The sequence below is a fragment of the Ictidomys tridecemlineatus genome, chromosome 3 (genome assembly GCF_052094955.1).
Source record: "Ictidomys tridecemlineatus isolate mIctTri1 chromosome 3, mIctTri1.hap1, whole genome shotgun sequence".
NCBI lineage: Eukaryota > Metazoa > Chordata > Mammalia > Rodentia > Sciuridae > Ictidomys > Ictidomys tridecemlineatus.
In genome coordinates, this window is record NC_135479.1 from 39,326,592 (window position 1) to 39,342,476 (window position 15,885).

The following is a 15,885-nucleotide window of genomic DNA, read 5'->3' on the forward strand; positions in this document are numbered from 1 at the left end:
AAAAAAAAGAAAAAAACATTGTTCTGACACTTGTTCAGATGGTAAGAAGCTTTGAGGCTGTTGCAGTAGGAGTCAAGGCCACAGTGACAGGGGAGAGAGAGGGGGCTCAACCCAGAAGACGGCAAAGACAGCTGTGCTCATGGCCAACGAGTGATGTGAAGGAGTCCGAGGACAGAAACTGACAGAGAGGAGCCATCGGGGGCAGCAGGGTTCTTGAGAAACCCACTTAGGCTGCTTGCTGGAGGTTGGCCAGGGGGATGAGGTATCAAGGGCTGGGATTCTCTCTAAACCGCCCTTAGCAGGATTCCTGCTCAGTGGGGCGAGGTAGGCCCAGCAAGGAGGAGGCCAGGATCAAGACTTAGTCCGAAAGGCTCTGAAGAGCCTGGCTCAAGTTTGGCCAAGAAGTCTGTCCAAGGGAAGTGCCTTACACCCCGTCACCTGTTTAGAAGAAGGGAAGAGAGGGAGAGAAGGGTCCCAGCTGCAGGGAGATTGACTCCAGGGAAAGGAATTGAGGGCATTTGTACCACCTGTACCCCAGCAGGTGCAGGAGTTGGGCGTTGGCTCAGAGGGAGCCCTAGCAGGAACCCCAAAGGGACTGGGTCCCCAGGTGCAGTGGTCCCCATGAAGACTTTGATGGTGGCCCACTTTGTGAATGAGAACACAGAGGCTAAGAGCAGGAAAAAAGAGCCCCCAAAAGTCCAGGACTCCTTTGAAGCTTATTCTCCAAAAGTGACAATATTTGAGCAATCTTTAAAGATTGACATGAAGCAAGGGGAGGAAAAAAAGACCCCGACTATAATAAAAGCCCAGCTCCTCTCTCTCCATAACCCCCCAAGCCCTGTTTCTTAGGACCAGAACCCCCCCACCCCCACCTTCCAACTCACCTCCCAGCTGCTCAGATCCCTCTAGGCTGGGCCAGAAGCCCCAGTCCCCACACCTGATTATGACCCCACGCTCCTTCTCCCCCACCCCCAGGTCTGCTGGCGGAAAAGGACAGCAATTACTGTCTCTGCAGGACCCCCTGCAACCTAACCCGATACAACAAAGAGCTCTCCATGGTCAAGATCCCCAGCAAGACGTCAGCCAAGTACCTTGAGAAGAAATTTAACAAATCAGAAAAATACATCTCGTAAGTAAAACGGGCATGATGGGGAGGTGGAAGGAGGCCTGGGTCAGGAGGAAACCTGGGAGGAGGGCAAAGGTCACCAGTTCAGTTTAGCAAGCATTAATTGAGCACCTGCTGCATTCCAAGCTCTGAGTTTAGCATTCAGAATAAAGACAAAGATGAGTTAAGGATTGGCCCCCCACTCCTAGGGAGGGAGGCTATAAGGTGCAAGGGGTAGACTTATCCCAAGAGACCCCCTGAAGCTGCCAAACAGTTAGGAGGTGAGTGACAGGGTCAAGTTTGTACTGTCGACCCCTGCTTTCCAATGGAGCATCCTGCGTCGACGGAAGCCTTCCTTATCTGGGGCGCCCAGTGTGGCAGCCACTGTGCCTTTCCAGTGCTCATCAGCCCATGTGGCTGATGAGCACTGGAAAGGCAGCCCGTGTGAGGAAGGAACTGAACTCTCATTTTATTTCATTGCAATCAACTTCGCTGTTTTAGAAAGACCCTTCAGGCGGCAGTATAGGAGCCGGGTGGAAAGCCAGATGGGGAGAAGGGAGCCTGTTACCAGGCAGTAAACCAGGCAAGAAATGGGGAGGCCGACTCCTGTGCAGAGAGAGGAGGATTGGCTCCTCTCATCCCCAGCCACTCCTTCCTGTCAGGACCGTGGACAGAACCCACCCCAGGAGAGCTTCTGCTCAACAGGTGGAGAGCCTGGTGAGCAGTGCTAAAGGAAATGGGAGTCGGAGGTGCCAGGCCCCGCTGCTTAGCAGGCATTCCGCAGGCGGTAGTGACTTTCACTGCCAAGATGGGCCTCGTGAACACACCTGCCTGCAGGAGAGGTGTAAGAGAGCTTCTGCCAGGAAACCCCAGCCAGGCATGGGCTTGCTCCCTAGAAGATCCTCTGACTTTGGCAGCTGCTCAGCAAAGCCAGGGCAGGGCCGCCTCCTAGGAGAAGCTTGCTGTCAGTTCCAAGGGACTTGGGGGGTTCTCAAAAGTGGACAGGACCACCCAGGAGGTCAGCTGGGCAGCTATCTGAGCCAACACCAGCCTGGTCAGGAGGTTGCTGGATTCATTTTCATACTAAAGACCTGGGCAGGCTCGTGGGGGCTCCGAGTCTTGGAAGCCAGGCAGGAGACCTGGAAACATACCAAGTGGCAGGTAGAGAGACAAGGGCCAGCGAGGGCAGCTGGGAGAGGCCTGTGGTCCCAGGCAGGAGTCAGGGCTCCTGATTTCCAGCTCCACTGTTCCTCGGAGTAGGCTCCCTGGGCTTCCATTCTTCCATCCATCCTTGGGAAAGCTGAATCAGGCAATCCTGTGGACGCCGATGGCTCTAACCGCGTGTGGTACTGAATATTCCCTCTGCAGAGAGAACATCCTCGTTCTGGATATCTTTTTTGAAGCTCTCAATTATGAGACAATTGAACAGAAGAAAGCGTATGAAGTCGCAGCCTTACTTGGTAAGTCGGAGTGTCTGTTGCACAAATCTCCACATCTCCAGGGGGTGGGCAGGTGGAGGGGGCAGGCAGACACATAGGTATATAAGCTTTCTGAGGGAGCGAATAATCACTCCCTCTTTCTTTACACTGCCCCTGACCCAGAAGAGAAGAGCTCCCGTGTGGTGGAGATCTTAGGCCCAGCTCAGTTCTCAGCCTGGACCCTGGACTCTGTGCAATGAGGAGGTTGAGCTCACGGGTCTCTCGGGAGCTTTCCAGCCCTGCTTACTTGGGTTCCACAGTCTTCTGCCCCTGGGTTGGAGTCAGTGTCCTGGGGTATGGAAGGAGCAAAGAGCTGTAGGAAGAAGAAAGGAGGAGATGCTCTGTGGTGGGTGGTCTCCAGGCACCTGACACAGTCAAGGTCCCTGATGAACTCATGCCTGGAGAGCAAGGTTGCTGCACCAAGAGTCCATTGTCAAACACAAAAGAAGGCCCCCTTGCCCCAGAGCTCCACCAACCTGACTGCCATCCCACACTAGTTCACCTCGGCTGCCCTAGACCCCACTGGCACACAGAGGACACAGGGAGTTAATTTCCACCCTGACCCAGCCCAGCCCCAAACTCACAAGACCTCCAAGAGTGGACAGTCAAAGGACCACCCACTCTCAAGAAAGAGTGCGATGCCTATGCCCTAAGGAAGAAATAGCTATTGTCCCCATGATAGAACTAGGTGACAGTAGCATCCTGGGAGGAACAGGTGCATTCTGCATGGAAGTACAGAAGGACGTGCTGGCTTTGAACCCAAAGGCTGCTGCAAAACAGCTGTGAGAATCTGGGCCAATGGCTTCACCTTGCTGGACCTCCTGAGGTGCAGAGTAGATTTACTAACCCCCAGTTTATGAGCTTGTTGCAAGGGTTAGATGGGATAAAACCCCGAGCTCAGAGAAAGTCCAGAAGCAATATAGGTTTTGGCACCTGGACAGTCACCTGGCCAGTGACCCAGGGTCCATCTGGGCATTTCTACACTTCCTCTAGGAGGCTAGGGACTGAGTCAGAGCTCACTTCCAGCTGGGTTAAGATGGCTGGCACTCAGGCTTTCGAGGTCATTGTGGTCAAAGGTAGCCAATAGATTCATGAGCTGGGCCCCAAAGTAGAGGTCCAGCTCCCTCACTTAAATCTGGTGGGTCTGACCTGTATTTCCTAAAAGTGATTCATAATGTGCTTCCCCACTCCTCCTTCCTCCCCAGCATATTCTCTCTCTCTCTCTCTCTCTCTCTCTCTCTCTCTCTCTCTCTCTCTCTCTCTCTCTGTCTCTCTCTCTCTCTCTCTGTCTCTCTCTCTCTCTACACACACACACACACACACACACTCAGTAAGGAGGGCCCGAGCTCTGAATCTGTCATTCTGCATCAGATATGAGGATGAGCTTGTTCCCAGCATCTTGTTCCCACCCAGAATAGCTCACTGAGGAAATCATGCTGCCATCTGTACCTCCTGTGATGAGAGCGTGTGCCACTTGCACACCCTCAGCCATCAGGCCCAGCCCAGCCATCCCTCACCACCACCTAGTGTCAGCACACATGCGCACTGCCCAGGCGCTCACCCAACCCAGGGGTCCCCCCACTCAACCTGTGCACCTGCACGCCAACCTACGGGTCCATGTGCCCATGGGGTCCAGAACCACACATAAATGCACACCCACATGGCCCTGCCTGCCAGCCATGCAGCTTCAGACACACATCCATGCACACAACCTAAGAAGACACAGTCCTCACATACACCTGCATAACACACAAAACACACCCACATGCTTACACACCATCTGCCTTCACAGACTCACACTCACAAATGCACACACACACACACACTCAGTGTGCCTAACAGAGAGAGGTAGCCACCCACAAAAAAAACCATCAATGGCCACACCTGCTGGCCTCTTTTTAGACAAATATGTGCATACACACACACCCCCGGAACAAACCCTTCCTACACCACTGCATTCTAGTCACGCTGCACACAAATGCAAACTCCCTCACACTTGAAGTACATATACAGAAGTACACACTCCCCAGTAAGCCTGCATTAAGGACATTCAAGAGAGTGAGGGGGAGGAAAGGAAGCCAAGGGGAGCCATTCAAGCTTAGTATCCAATCCAATTCCCACCATCTCTGCTGGTCCACCTGGGAGTGTGGGTGTTGGGCTTTGCTCAGCCATGTGCGAGGGAGCATTCGGGGCGACCTACCCCTCAGAAAGTCCTTAGTCTAAGAGGTCCACCCCCACCAAGGGCATCCCCCATTCCCACCCTGCTCTCCAGCCAGCCTGCAGCCTGGCAGCCAGCCAGTAGAGCAGGAAGGGACTCCACGGTTCTGATCCTCTGCCCCACTCCTCACCACCACCACCACCCGGGCAAGGCTACTGCAAAGGTCAGGGCTTGTCAAAGCCGCACACGTTGGAGGCCACTCTGCACCCCAGAGCTCCAGAGCCCTGTGCTCCACATGCTGATTCCAGAGCAGATCATCTTAAGCTTCTGAGGAGTCCAGACCCTTTGAGAACCTGACAAAAGCTGAGGTCTCTCTTGCCAAAAGTGCCAAAGTGCCACACACTATGGCCTTCACCTTCAGGGGGGATTTCCAGCCATCCAAAGCCCACCCAGGAAGGTCGGTGTTAACCCCTGGTGGGCCTGAGAACCACTCAGGGAACTTTAAAAATGCTCAGAGTCAACCCCAGGGGTTCTGATTCTCCAGGCTTGAAGTGCATCCAGACATCTACCCAGGTGGAAAGTCTCCCAGGAGAGTTGATGCAGGGACTGGAAGATAAATCTAGAAAACTTTGACCAAAGAACACCTGATATCCCAGGGTGAGAACCTCCACCCTAGAAAGAGACCCCAATGACTGTGGACCCTTGGACAGTAGAGAGAAGACATCTAGGACCTTATCCCAAGAGTGGAAGGTGCCCCTAGTAGCCCTGAAGTCCTGCCATGATGGTGGGGGAAGAGGGGACATCTGTGGTGCCACTGCTCCTGAGACTCCCACCCAGGGCCCCTGACACCAGTGTATGAGGCTGCCTGCACCCTTGTCCAGGGCAAGGGCCCAAACGTCTTGTCTCTGTTCCCAGTGGGGAGCCACAGGGGACCCAATGTGGTTCAGAGGGTGATGGAACAAGCCCGTGAGCCCCTCCAGTCAGTGGTCAGGTCCGTCCCCACCGTCACTGGGTGCTGACACACTTGGCTCTTGGAGCCATGCCGTGGGCCCAGCCAGAGGCCTGGTCCTCTCGGGATAAGCCCAGGCTCCCCATGGAGGGGATGCTGTTCAGGAACTCTGGCTTCCAAGTTCTTCTTCTGTTCACACCTTCCTGTGTGAGTAAAACCAAAACTTTGGTCTTTTCCCCTCTCTCTCTCCAGGTGACATTGGTGGTCAGATGGGATTGTTTATTGGTGCTAGTATCCTTACAATACTAGAGCTCTTTGATTATATTTATGAGGTAAGTCGGGATTGTCCTCAGGGAAGTGACCCTGCCCTCCACCCACCTCCAGGCTCAGCACCGAGGCATATGGAGGCGCCTGGCTCCCCCCACCCAGAGCCTGCTCCTCCTGCTGTGCGCCCATATCTTTCCTTGCCCAATCCTAGGCATGGCGGGGGGGGGGGGTATTGGGGAGGGCAATCGTAAGGAGGGGTGGTGGGAGAGAAATGGAAGCCACGGTCCTATCCTCAGGGGGCCGGACGAGTGGTGGGCTGTCTACCTGTAGAGAAGGAGCAGGAAGGGTGGAGGGGCAGCGCTGCCCACCTCGTACAGCAAGGCTGGTGGCGGGGGCTTTGTACCGTGGATATATCCACATCAACACACACTCACACTCACAACATACAACCACACAACACATCACACTCACACGCATCACACTCAAACATACACACACCACACACATTCACACATATGCACGTGCACGCAGACAGACAGACAGACACACACACACACCATGCACAAGCCTACCCTCTGAATAGCCCATCCCCTGGACGGTGTCCTCTGTGGTCTGGCCAGTCTTAGGGAAGGGGCATTTCCCAGCAGTCCTCATCAATGCCCAAGCACCGGCTGCCTCCAGTGTAGGGAGATGGCTCCCTCGTGAGGCAGCTAGGACACGGCCTCAGAAATCTCCTCAAACAGCAGAAGGCTCCTCGGGCTTCCAGAGTGCCTGGAACTCGTCAGCTCTGGCAGCTCCCCCAGATCTAGACTTTTCTGCAGAGGATTAACTTGGCCAAAGAGCCTGAGAGGCTCAGCCAGCCACCTGAGGAGCAGCGTGGAGTTAGCAACTCATCTGCAGCAGGAAGCACAGTCTACCGATGAGTCTGTCCCAGGTGTTCACTTGCAGACCCCCAGTTCCCTGGCTGTGAGGTGGGAAGTGCCCTTCACCGCCCCCCATGTGACCCCCTGAAACAGGCAATGGTCCCAGAAGTTCTAAGGCATTCCCATACCTGCAAAAGTCCCCCCGGACCTCTTGATCCTATGCCAGCAAATGCCCGCAGAGCAGCATTCTGCCTCCCAGGGAAGGCTGGCTGTTCGTGGCCAGCAACGCTGGGAACCATGGGGCGCCGTGGAGCCCCATGACAGAGGTCCTCTGGAGTCTCTCATGCCTCTCAGAATGATGAACCCAACCTAAATAAGGTCCCATGGCTAGATTTTATCCTTTGTTTATTAATTCTTATGAAAAGCTATACAAAGTTACAGCGATTGAATTACATCCTGTAATGCATTTAAGAACTTCCCTTTATTGCTAGGAATAAAATGTTAGGAAGGCAAGTGTGCCCTCATTTTGTGAATTATGGAGTTGTCAGGCTAGAAAGCAAAGAATGACCTTGTCCCCAGGCCCCGTCTTAAAAGGGGGTCCCAGGCCGCTCTTGGGGACTAATATGGAGCCAGTCCTCCCAGCACCTTCTGCTTATCGACACTCTCCATCCAGAACAGAAAGGGGTCCACACTCCCAAGACAGGACCCTCCCACTCTTTCTCTCCTGCAAAAATAAAAATGCCGTGTTGGCCAAAGCCAGGTGGAGACAGATGGGCTTCTAAAGCTGTCCGGGCCTGCAGGCCTGGTTCTTGCCATGCAATGTCCACACCACAACCAGATGGTGGCTGCCTCTGCAGCTCCCCAGTGGAGCCCAACGGAGGGAGCCTTTGCACCATCCTCCTGACCTAACGGTCTCCTCCCTGCATTTTTTGCAGCTGATCAAAGAGAAGCTATTAGACCTGCTTGGTAAAGAGGAGGACGAAGGGAGCCATGATGAGAACGTGGTAAGAGCAGCTCCTGGGTTGGAAGTTTCAGGGATCCCATGGCTTATGTGGGTGAAGGGAAGCCAGATCCTAGGGCTGGGCAGGATGGATGTGATTTAATGCACACCCTTCTGCGGCTTATGATAACTTGTCAGTCCCCAAATCCAAGGACATTCCAACCAAACCTCATCCCAAAGGTCAATGGTGAGCCATGAATGCAGCTAATTCCAGGAAATGATTCCAGGATGGGTTCTGCATGGTCCAGCACAGCTTCTCCTAAGCCAGACAGCTCCTCCCCTCACTTCACAGCCTGGGGAAGGCAAGAGACGATCTATGTAGGTTTACTGCCTTATTCCCCAAAGGTGGCAAAATGCAAGCAGAATGTCACTGGCACCCATCCCATTTGAAGGGGACAAAGCAAGGGCCCTGATGAAGTTTGTAGCAAGCATACCCACTATAACTAAGGACAATCGCATGCCTGGCACATGCTGGGCACTGTGCTAAGTGCCTGTGTGCACCATGTCACTGCAGCCTCACACAGTCACCCTAGAGGAAGATCTATCTTTATCTCCTTCTAGTGTTTGAGGCTACGGAGTCCAGAGTCACACAGCTTTTAAGTGTCAGAGCTAAACTCCAAGGACCTCCATCCACACTGCCCTACTTTGCCTCTTCCCTCCAGCCAGAGAGGCAGTGTGCAGCTTCCATCATTCTTCCCAAACCTAGTCCACTCCTGGGCTCAGGTTGATTGACATACACAAATAGTTCTGGCTTTTCAAACCCGGTGGTGGCCCCCCCAATCAGCACTTCCAGCCCTGGGACAACCTCGTGCCTTGAAAGGCCACCATCCCTTGAAGTCAACCAGTCCCAAATGGACCTGAGACACTTCTATCTGGGCTCCCATTTCTGTTCCAGACAGTGTCTCACTGCCCATCTCCCAGGCTAAGAGTCTTGCTCTGGTTTCTTTGGACTTCTGCAGCTTCTGCTGAATGGAGGATGCCTCTACTGAAGGGGAGAGCAGCGTGGAAGGGCCCCAGGCTCTGGTCTCAGCGGGTCTGGCTGAATCCCAGGCCCCTCCTCCTAGCTGTGCTAACCTCCATGAGCATCTGTGTAACATCATAGGACCTCAGAGCGTTGTCATGGGGATTAAGTGAGGTCATGCCTCTAAAATGGATTGGCACAGCACCTAGTGGAGAGTAACTTCCCAGCGAGTGGTGCTTACCTCCCCAGCCCACCTCCCCTCCTGCCTTCAGAATGTCTTAGCCTCGTGGCCTCCCTTCATATCCCATTTCTCCTCCCCCAGCTCTGTCCCCATCAAATCTCCCCCAAATTCCTGGCACAGCCTCCTGGCCAGTCTCCCAGCCTCCTGCTTACTTGTAGCCAGAGAACCACCCAACCATTCAGAGCCGTCTCAACCCCACGCTCCTCAGGGACACACACAGCTGCTTTGCCCTGGGGTCAGCTTCGCCCTAAAGCTCTGATCAGCTCCGGTTCTGACCTTCAGGGGTTCCAGCAGGGCTTGGCCTCCCAGTGAATGTTTGCTGAGTGAATGACAAACGCCCACCTTCCCTTTCCCTGCAGAGCACTTGCGACACGATGCCAAACCACTCTGAAACCATCAGCCACACTGTGAACGTGCCCCTGCAGACAGCCTTGGGCACCTTGGAAGAGATTGCCTGCTGACACCCCTCGGGCTAACCCAGCACCCTCCAAACAGACCTTAAGGCCCAAGACCTAGGACAGGGGACAGCCAGCTCAGGTGGGATGGCCCCTGATGACGGGAAGAAGCAAGAGCCCCCTATGCACACATTGCAAACTTCTGCCAAACCTCGCTCCGGCCGCGTCTGACATGAAGCGTCCCTGGGCCTCGCCGCGTGCGTCCCTCGTAGGAGAGATGAGTCACACTCTGGAACTGTCCGAGAGCCAACCTGCCATCACATCTCACTGCCAGATGTATAAAGCACCTGCATGCTCAGACTTCTTACGGCGCCACCTCACATCTGTCTTGTACGTGATATTCCTCCGTGCGGTTTCCAGTGTCCGCTCTGCCACCCGTGCAGTGGGTCCAGATTCCAGCCCCAAAGCCACCATGAGGCCACGCTGGCACTAAAACTGCACAGTCGAGAGGGAAACTGCAGGACTCTACTATGTTCGATCCTTGTGTAGTTCGTGAAGGTTCTTAACCTGCCCACAACCCCTTTCCCCCCCAAACTGGCCCATGGGGCTCCGGCACCTCAGGTGACCAGTGCCAAACTCCCTTCCGCCCCAGCGCCTGTGAAGGTGGCACAGTGGCCTGGGCGACCCCAGTATTCATCCATGGAGCCACGTCGTTCTTCTCTCCCTGTGACCACAGCTTGTACAGTCTGATTTGTTTTTTTTTTTTTTATTATTATTTGGGTTGGGGGCGGGGGCTATTTTGTTTGTCTGTTGGAGATTTTTTGTTTTATGATTTTTTTTTTTTTTTGGTTTTGATGTTGTAAGGTTTGGTTTGGTTTTTTTTTTTCTTTGTTTTTTTTTTTGGAGTTTATTTATTCGTGCTTCAAATCACAGTCATATTAAAAGCTGGTCTTGTGGAAATGGGCTGTGTCATTTCTACCTGTTCTCCACATCCAGGTCTCTCTTCCCAGCCACTAAGGAAAAGCTCAGACCTGCCCCGGGCCAGGGATGTGTATGGAAAGTTTCAAGCAATAGCATTTCCCTTGACAAAACGTGCACACTCTATATTTGATCCCTGTTCTCAAGTTTTGAAAACAGTTGAGCACGACCTTGTCAAGGACTTCATGACCCACTGACGGGTTGTACCTTCTGTCTGGAAGGACACTACCCCACCACGTGGCATGAAGAGGTGGTGGCTGAGAAAGCTGCCCACACATTGGAACCACGAAGAGAGCCTTCTAGGCTCACTGCTGCCCTGACTCCCCACCAACCCTGTCAATTCAGGCTGGACACAAGCCCCCAGTGTGGCCTCTCCACCACACCCCAGCCTACTAGCCCTCTCTCCAACTCATCTTTCCACACCATCAAACTGACCTGCCTCATCCCTCCAGACGTCACGTTAGTTTCATGACTCCTAAGAGGGTGTCCGGGTAGGAAAGACAGTTAGGAGGTGCCTTGGAGGGGACAGGGGGACGTTCCCTTTTAAGCCTTTATTAGCAAATGAGACTTTCTTGTTCAGCCGGAATCTTGTCCTCAGGACATTCTGCTGATTCCATTCCTTTGGCCTTGACTTTGACTTCCCACTACCAACTCCAACACTCCCAACCAGGGTCTTCCCCCAAAGCAGAGGGGGAAAGTCTAATGTGCTAACATGTCTGGGTCTTCCCCCTTGTGCACAGATGCACAGAAATGCTAGACTAGGGGCTCAGGGTTCTGGTCCTGCTCTTTCCCCCAGCATCCTATCTACCCTGTAGCTACCTATTCATCGCCTTTCCCACCCGCCATGACCCACCCACTAACATTTCCCCAACATGATGAGTAGAAAAGAGTCTCATCAGAAATTGGCAGCCCTAGTCCTGGGCTGCCTTCTCTCAGCAGCTCTCTGACAATAGTGAGATCCCAACCCTCTCTGGACGCAGCTCCCTCGATTTGGGGATGGAGATAAAGTCTTCCCTGTGTGAAGGGAAGATGCAGGACCAGACAACCTCCCGCGACCCCTGGAGACTCCTAGTGCTGTGACAGTACTATCTCCAGCACGCAGTACTGGACAAGTTGTACCTACCTGTCATGTTCACACACAAACATAGCCAAGGAGCTGGCGGTGACGGGAACCCCAGAAGGTAGCTGGAAAAAGATACCCTGACCTGCTTCCCCGGGCAGTCTCTCATCTGGGTCCACACAAACTGCTAGTGAAGCTGAGCTTTAATTTAGAGCTGGACAAGGCCCTTTCCTATCGCTGCAAATTACTACTAACTTGGCAGTTTAAAATAACACGAATGGCCAGGCACGGTGGCGATCCCAGCAGCTTGGGAGGCTGAGACAGGAGGATCGCGAGTTCAAAGGGAGCCTCAGCAACTGTGAGGCACTAAGAAACTCAGTAAGACCCTGCCTCTAAATAAAATCCAAAATAGGTCTGGGGATATGGCTCAGTGGTCGAGTGCCCCTGAGTTTAATCCCTAGTACCCCCCCAATAAATAAATAAATAAAACGAATGTATTATCTCACAGTTCTATAGGTTAGAAATCTGCCACACGTGTCACTGGGCTAAAACCTATGTGTCAGCAAGACTGCATTTCTTTCAGGAGGTTCCAGGGAAAAACTTATTTACTTTTTCCAGCTTCTGGAGGCCACCTGCATTCCTGGGTTCATGGTTTCTTCATCCCTCTACCAAGCCAGCCGTGATGGATTGAGTCCTTGGATCACAGAACTCTGAACTTCCACAGCCACATCTCCCTCTGACTCCTGCTTTCTCCTTAGAGGATCCTCGTGATTACATGAGGCCACCAGATAATCCAGGATAATCTCCACTATTGCAAGGCTATTAGCTTAATCACATCTTCAAAATCTCTTTTACCATGTAAGATAACTTAAGCACAGGTTCTGGGGATTAGGACAAGGGCATCCTTGGGGGCCCTGATTCTGCCTACCACAGGCCTTTTGGATCCTATAGTCCAATGTACTCTGAGCATACCCAAGAGGGCAGGGGAGAGACTGACCTAAGGTCACCCAGCAAGTTAGTGTCTGTGCCCAAGCTATACCCCTAAGTTCCTGGCTCACAATTCCTTTCGTAGACCTTTTTGTAGACTTAAGGGAGACTAAAAGTTATTATTATTCTTCCAGACTTTGCCGAGGCATGGAAGTCCCTCTTCTGAGACAAACTTACTCCTCATGACATCAGGCTTGCAAATGTCCTGCTAGTGACTGAACTATCAGATGCAGGACAGAAGGGTCTGAAGGGTGGACTCAGACTGTTCCCATCATGAACTGGAACCAAACGAAATGTCTACTTGGATAGTCGGGAGTCTATTTGATGCTTCTGCCTTGTTCCAGTTTACAGCTTCATAAATTTTTAAAAATCTATAGCTTAAGTTGCAATTTGAACTGCTTCATTGGATTTCTGGCTCCCTTTCAGGAAAAAAAAAATGGAAAGGGAGATCAATTTGTTGATGGAAGAAAGAATATTTGAACATACATTTAGACTGCTTCAGGGTTCACATATCTAGGTACCCCTTTTGATTATGGGACTCTGGCTTAGTTCAGCTTACACTAGGTCTATATAATTACTTAAATTTTCAAAGGAAAAATATATATATATATATATATGAAATTCAAAAAGGCAAATCAATAGCCAGCTACTGATTATTGATTGTTAACAAAACACACAAATTTCAGAGGCTGGTGGGGTTTTGTATTATTGTTTCAAACAAGTAAACGTATGTAATCATTCTTTATTGAAAATCAGGAGAGACTGGGTGGTCAAGAGTGACCCAAATGAGAGAATTGGGAACAACCACAGTCCAAACCACAAGGCTGGATTTTCAGTGGGAATCAGAGAGTCAGATAAACTAATTAGGGAGTGGCCCACGACCTCAGGAGCAGAATCCATGCGGCTTGCTGCAGCTAAGGACAGCAAAAGGAATGTGAGTAGCGATGCCTGGGGACTGAGCTGGTGGCTTCCAGGCTGTTGCTTTGTTGTTTTTGGCAAAGAGAAACCAGAGTCCTTTTATTTTCTTCTTCTCAGCTTGAAGCTATTTTTGTGAAAGTTTTAACCATGAACATGCCTGGGAAGAAGTGCGTGGAACTGCAGGCACTAATGAGGAGAAGATCAGAGGACCCAGAGGGTATCTGGAGAAAGGCTCCTGATGTGAGCAGGCAAGGAGGCAGCCAGACACAGGCCCTGCCCACAGGTGTGAGCTTGGCAGGTCCTGGGTTCCCTTGGAGGCCAAGAGGCCAAGGAGAAACCCGGTTGCTGCTTCCTTCACAGCTCAGAGATTTTGACTCATTTATTCTGCGTGGGACAGGACCTCCATGAGGTCCCCATCAATGAGTGTCCCCCAGGAACCGAGAAGAAAGAGGGATCAGAAAGGGCAAGGAATTTCCTTCTGCGGAAGGGGGTGTAGCCAGCCCTGACCCATACTCAGCCAGAACAGACCCCAGACTGCACAGAATGAGCTTCCTGGCAGAGATGGGAAGGAGCAAGAGGACAAAGAAGGGTCTAATGCAGGAAGGACACAGGTCCGCCATTCATTCAACTCAACTGTTATGTGCCAGGCATTGTCCTCAAGGGATTTATAATACAGACAAGTATACAGATGACTGCAAAAGATGAATCCAGTTCATCTTGTGGAAGAGGCATCTGCAATTCCCAGAGGGCTGCAGAAGGCACAATTCAGGGGATGGTACATAGGCCCAGGGGAACCCAGGCAAAGAATCAAAAGGGGAAAACATCCTAATGACCACCAAGAGGTGAGTCAGGTGATGAAGGAGGAAGGGCCTGGTCACCTTCTGAGAAGGTATCATGGCTCACGTCCTTCAAGGTCCTTCCCCTGCTCCTCAAGGGTCTATGAAGACATTTCTCAAGCCAAGGCTGAATTTATTGAGCTAATGGCTTTCTTCCCACTCATTTCAGACTCTTGCCTCTCAGAACATGGAATTTTTTGTGCATGAGTTTACATATTCCTAAGGCTAACAGGTGGAGTATTTTGCAGGACATGAAACAGTACAGTCATACCCAAATCTGCTAGGAAGGAAGAGGAAATAGGACAGGTAGGAAGAGGAGAATCTCTTAATAATTCAGTTCAGCACTTGATAAAACCCATGCTCACTTTTCAAGAGTAAAGTAAGAGGGTGGCAAAGGCTTTACACGAAGAATCAAAAGACTGAGCTTTTTAATCTGTTTCTCCTGTCAGCTGACCCCATGACTCTGGACAGTCCCCTTCATTTCTCTGGGCCTCCATTTCCTCCTCTATAAAAGGGGAGAAATGGAAAAGGGACAGATAACCCTTTTGGCTTATGCATCCCAACTTTAACACCCCACGAGACTAAGTTGGGAACAAGAGTTGGGTATGTGAGCAAATGCTTGATTTATTGCTCAGAGACCCTGTTTCCCTATCTATAAAATGTGTATGATGGGGGCTGGGGTTGTGGCTTAGTGGTAGAGCACTTGCCTAGCATGTGTGAGGCACTGGGTTCGATTCTCAGCACCACATATAAAAAAAATTGAATAAAATAAAGGTCCATCAACAACTAAAAATATACATAAAAATTTTTTTTAAATGCATATGATGATGCTGGTTTTCAGGGTAACTATGAGAATTAAATGAGCTAAGGTGCATAAAACATTTTCTTCCTTCATCAGCTTTCTCCCTGTAAGACAGTGATTCTTGATTTTGTTGGGATTCACAGACTCTTTTTTTTAAAAAGATGAAAGCTATGAACTCCCCCACCCCAGAAAAAAATGCACGTGGTCATGTAGATGTACAAAAAAAATTTACATACAATTTTAAGAGGGCTTTAGAACCACAGAGACTATCTGTGATCCTCTGGGGATCTATTGATGCTAGCCAAAGACTCCCTGGTCTCGAAAGTTCTAAACAATCCTCTAATAAAACCCACCAGTATCACAAAGAACTACCAAGATTTCTTCTCCTAAAACGACATAAAGACTGTCATTTTTCAATTTATAGAGAGGGGGAAAAAAAAGAAAGAAAAAGATAGGATTTGATCAATTTCACGTTTTTTTTCTCCCGTAATTTTTTTTAAACCTTTGGCACCTGCTGCAGCTTGTGAGCTAGTGGGTTCTCACAGATGGCAAAGTGAATGAGAGAGCAGAAAAATGACTATGAACAGAAAAGCTTGGAAATATGATTTCATAAAATTATTTTATGCATGTAGAGATTTTTGAGAAGACCTGTGCACATCAAAAGCCACCACAGCATCAGCCTTGAAGACATCCCCGTGGCCTAAGGGTGTGACCCCTGAATCACAGCATCTGGGAAATGCATGCCTAATGTTCTCTGGTTGCCACTGAGCCCCCAAGCACACCCCACTGCTGAATCTCATTCATCTCTGAGCAGAGCTGCTGGGCTGACTTTTCATTTGTGAATTTTAAAGAGTCCACGCCCTGATAATGGCTATGAGGGATGCTTT

At 51.1% G+C, this 15,885-nt stretch overlaps 1 protein-coding gene across 2 annotated transcripts in view; it reads left to right on the top strand.

The window, feature by feature from the left end:
* Asic2 (acid sensing ion channel subunit 2) overlaps window positions 1–10,377 on the top strand; it is a 1,042,689-nt gene extending 1,032,312 nt beyond the window's left edge. For both annotated transcript variants that reach the window (XM_005327776.4, XM_078042466.1), the window contains exons 6-10: window positions 976–1,129; window positions 2,474–2,565; window positions 5,943–6,022; window positions 7,756–7,824; window positions 9,382–10,377. In XM_005327776.4, coding sequence (XP_005327833.1) covers window positions 976–1,129; window positions 2,474–2,565; window positions 5,943–6,022; window positions 7,756–7,824; window positions 9,382–9,483 — 497 coding nt within the window. In that variant the 3' untranslated portion in view covers window positions 9,484–10,377. The remainder of the gene's footprint in view (window positions 1–975; window positions 1,130–2,473; window positions 2,566–5,942; window positions 6,023–7,755; window positions 7,825–9,381) is intronic.
* The last annotated feature ends 5,508 nt before the right edge of the window (window positions 10,378–15,885 follow it).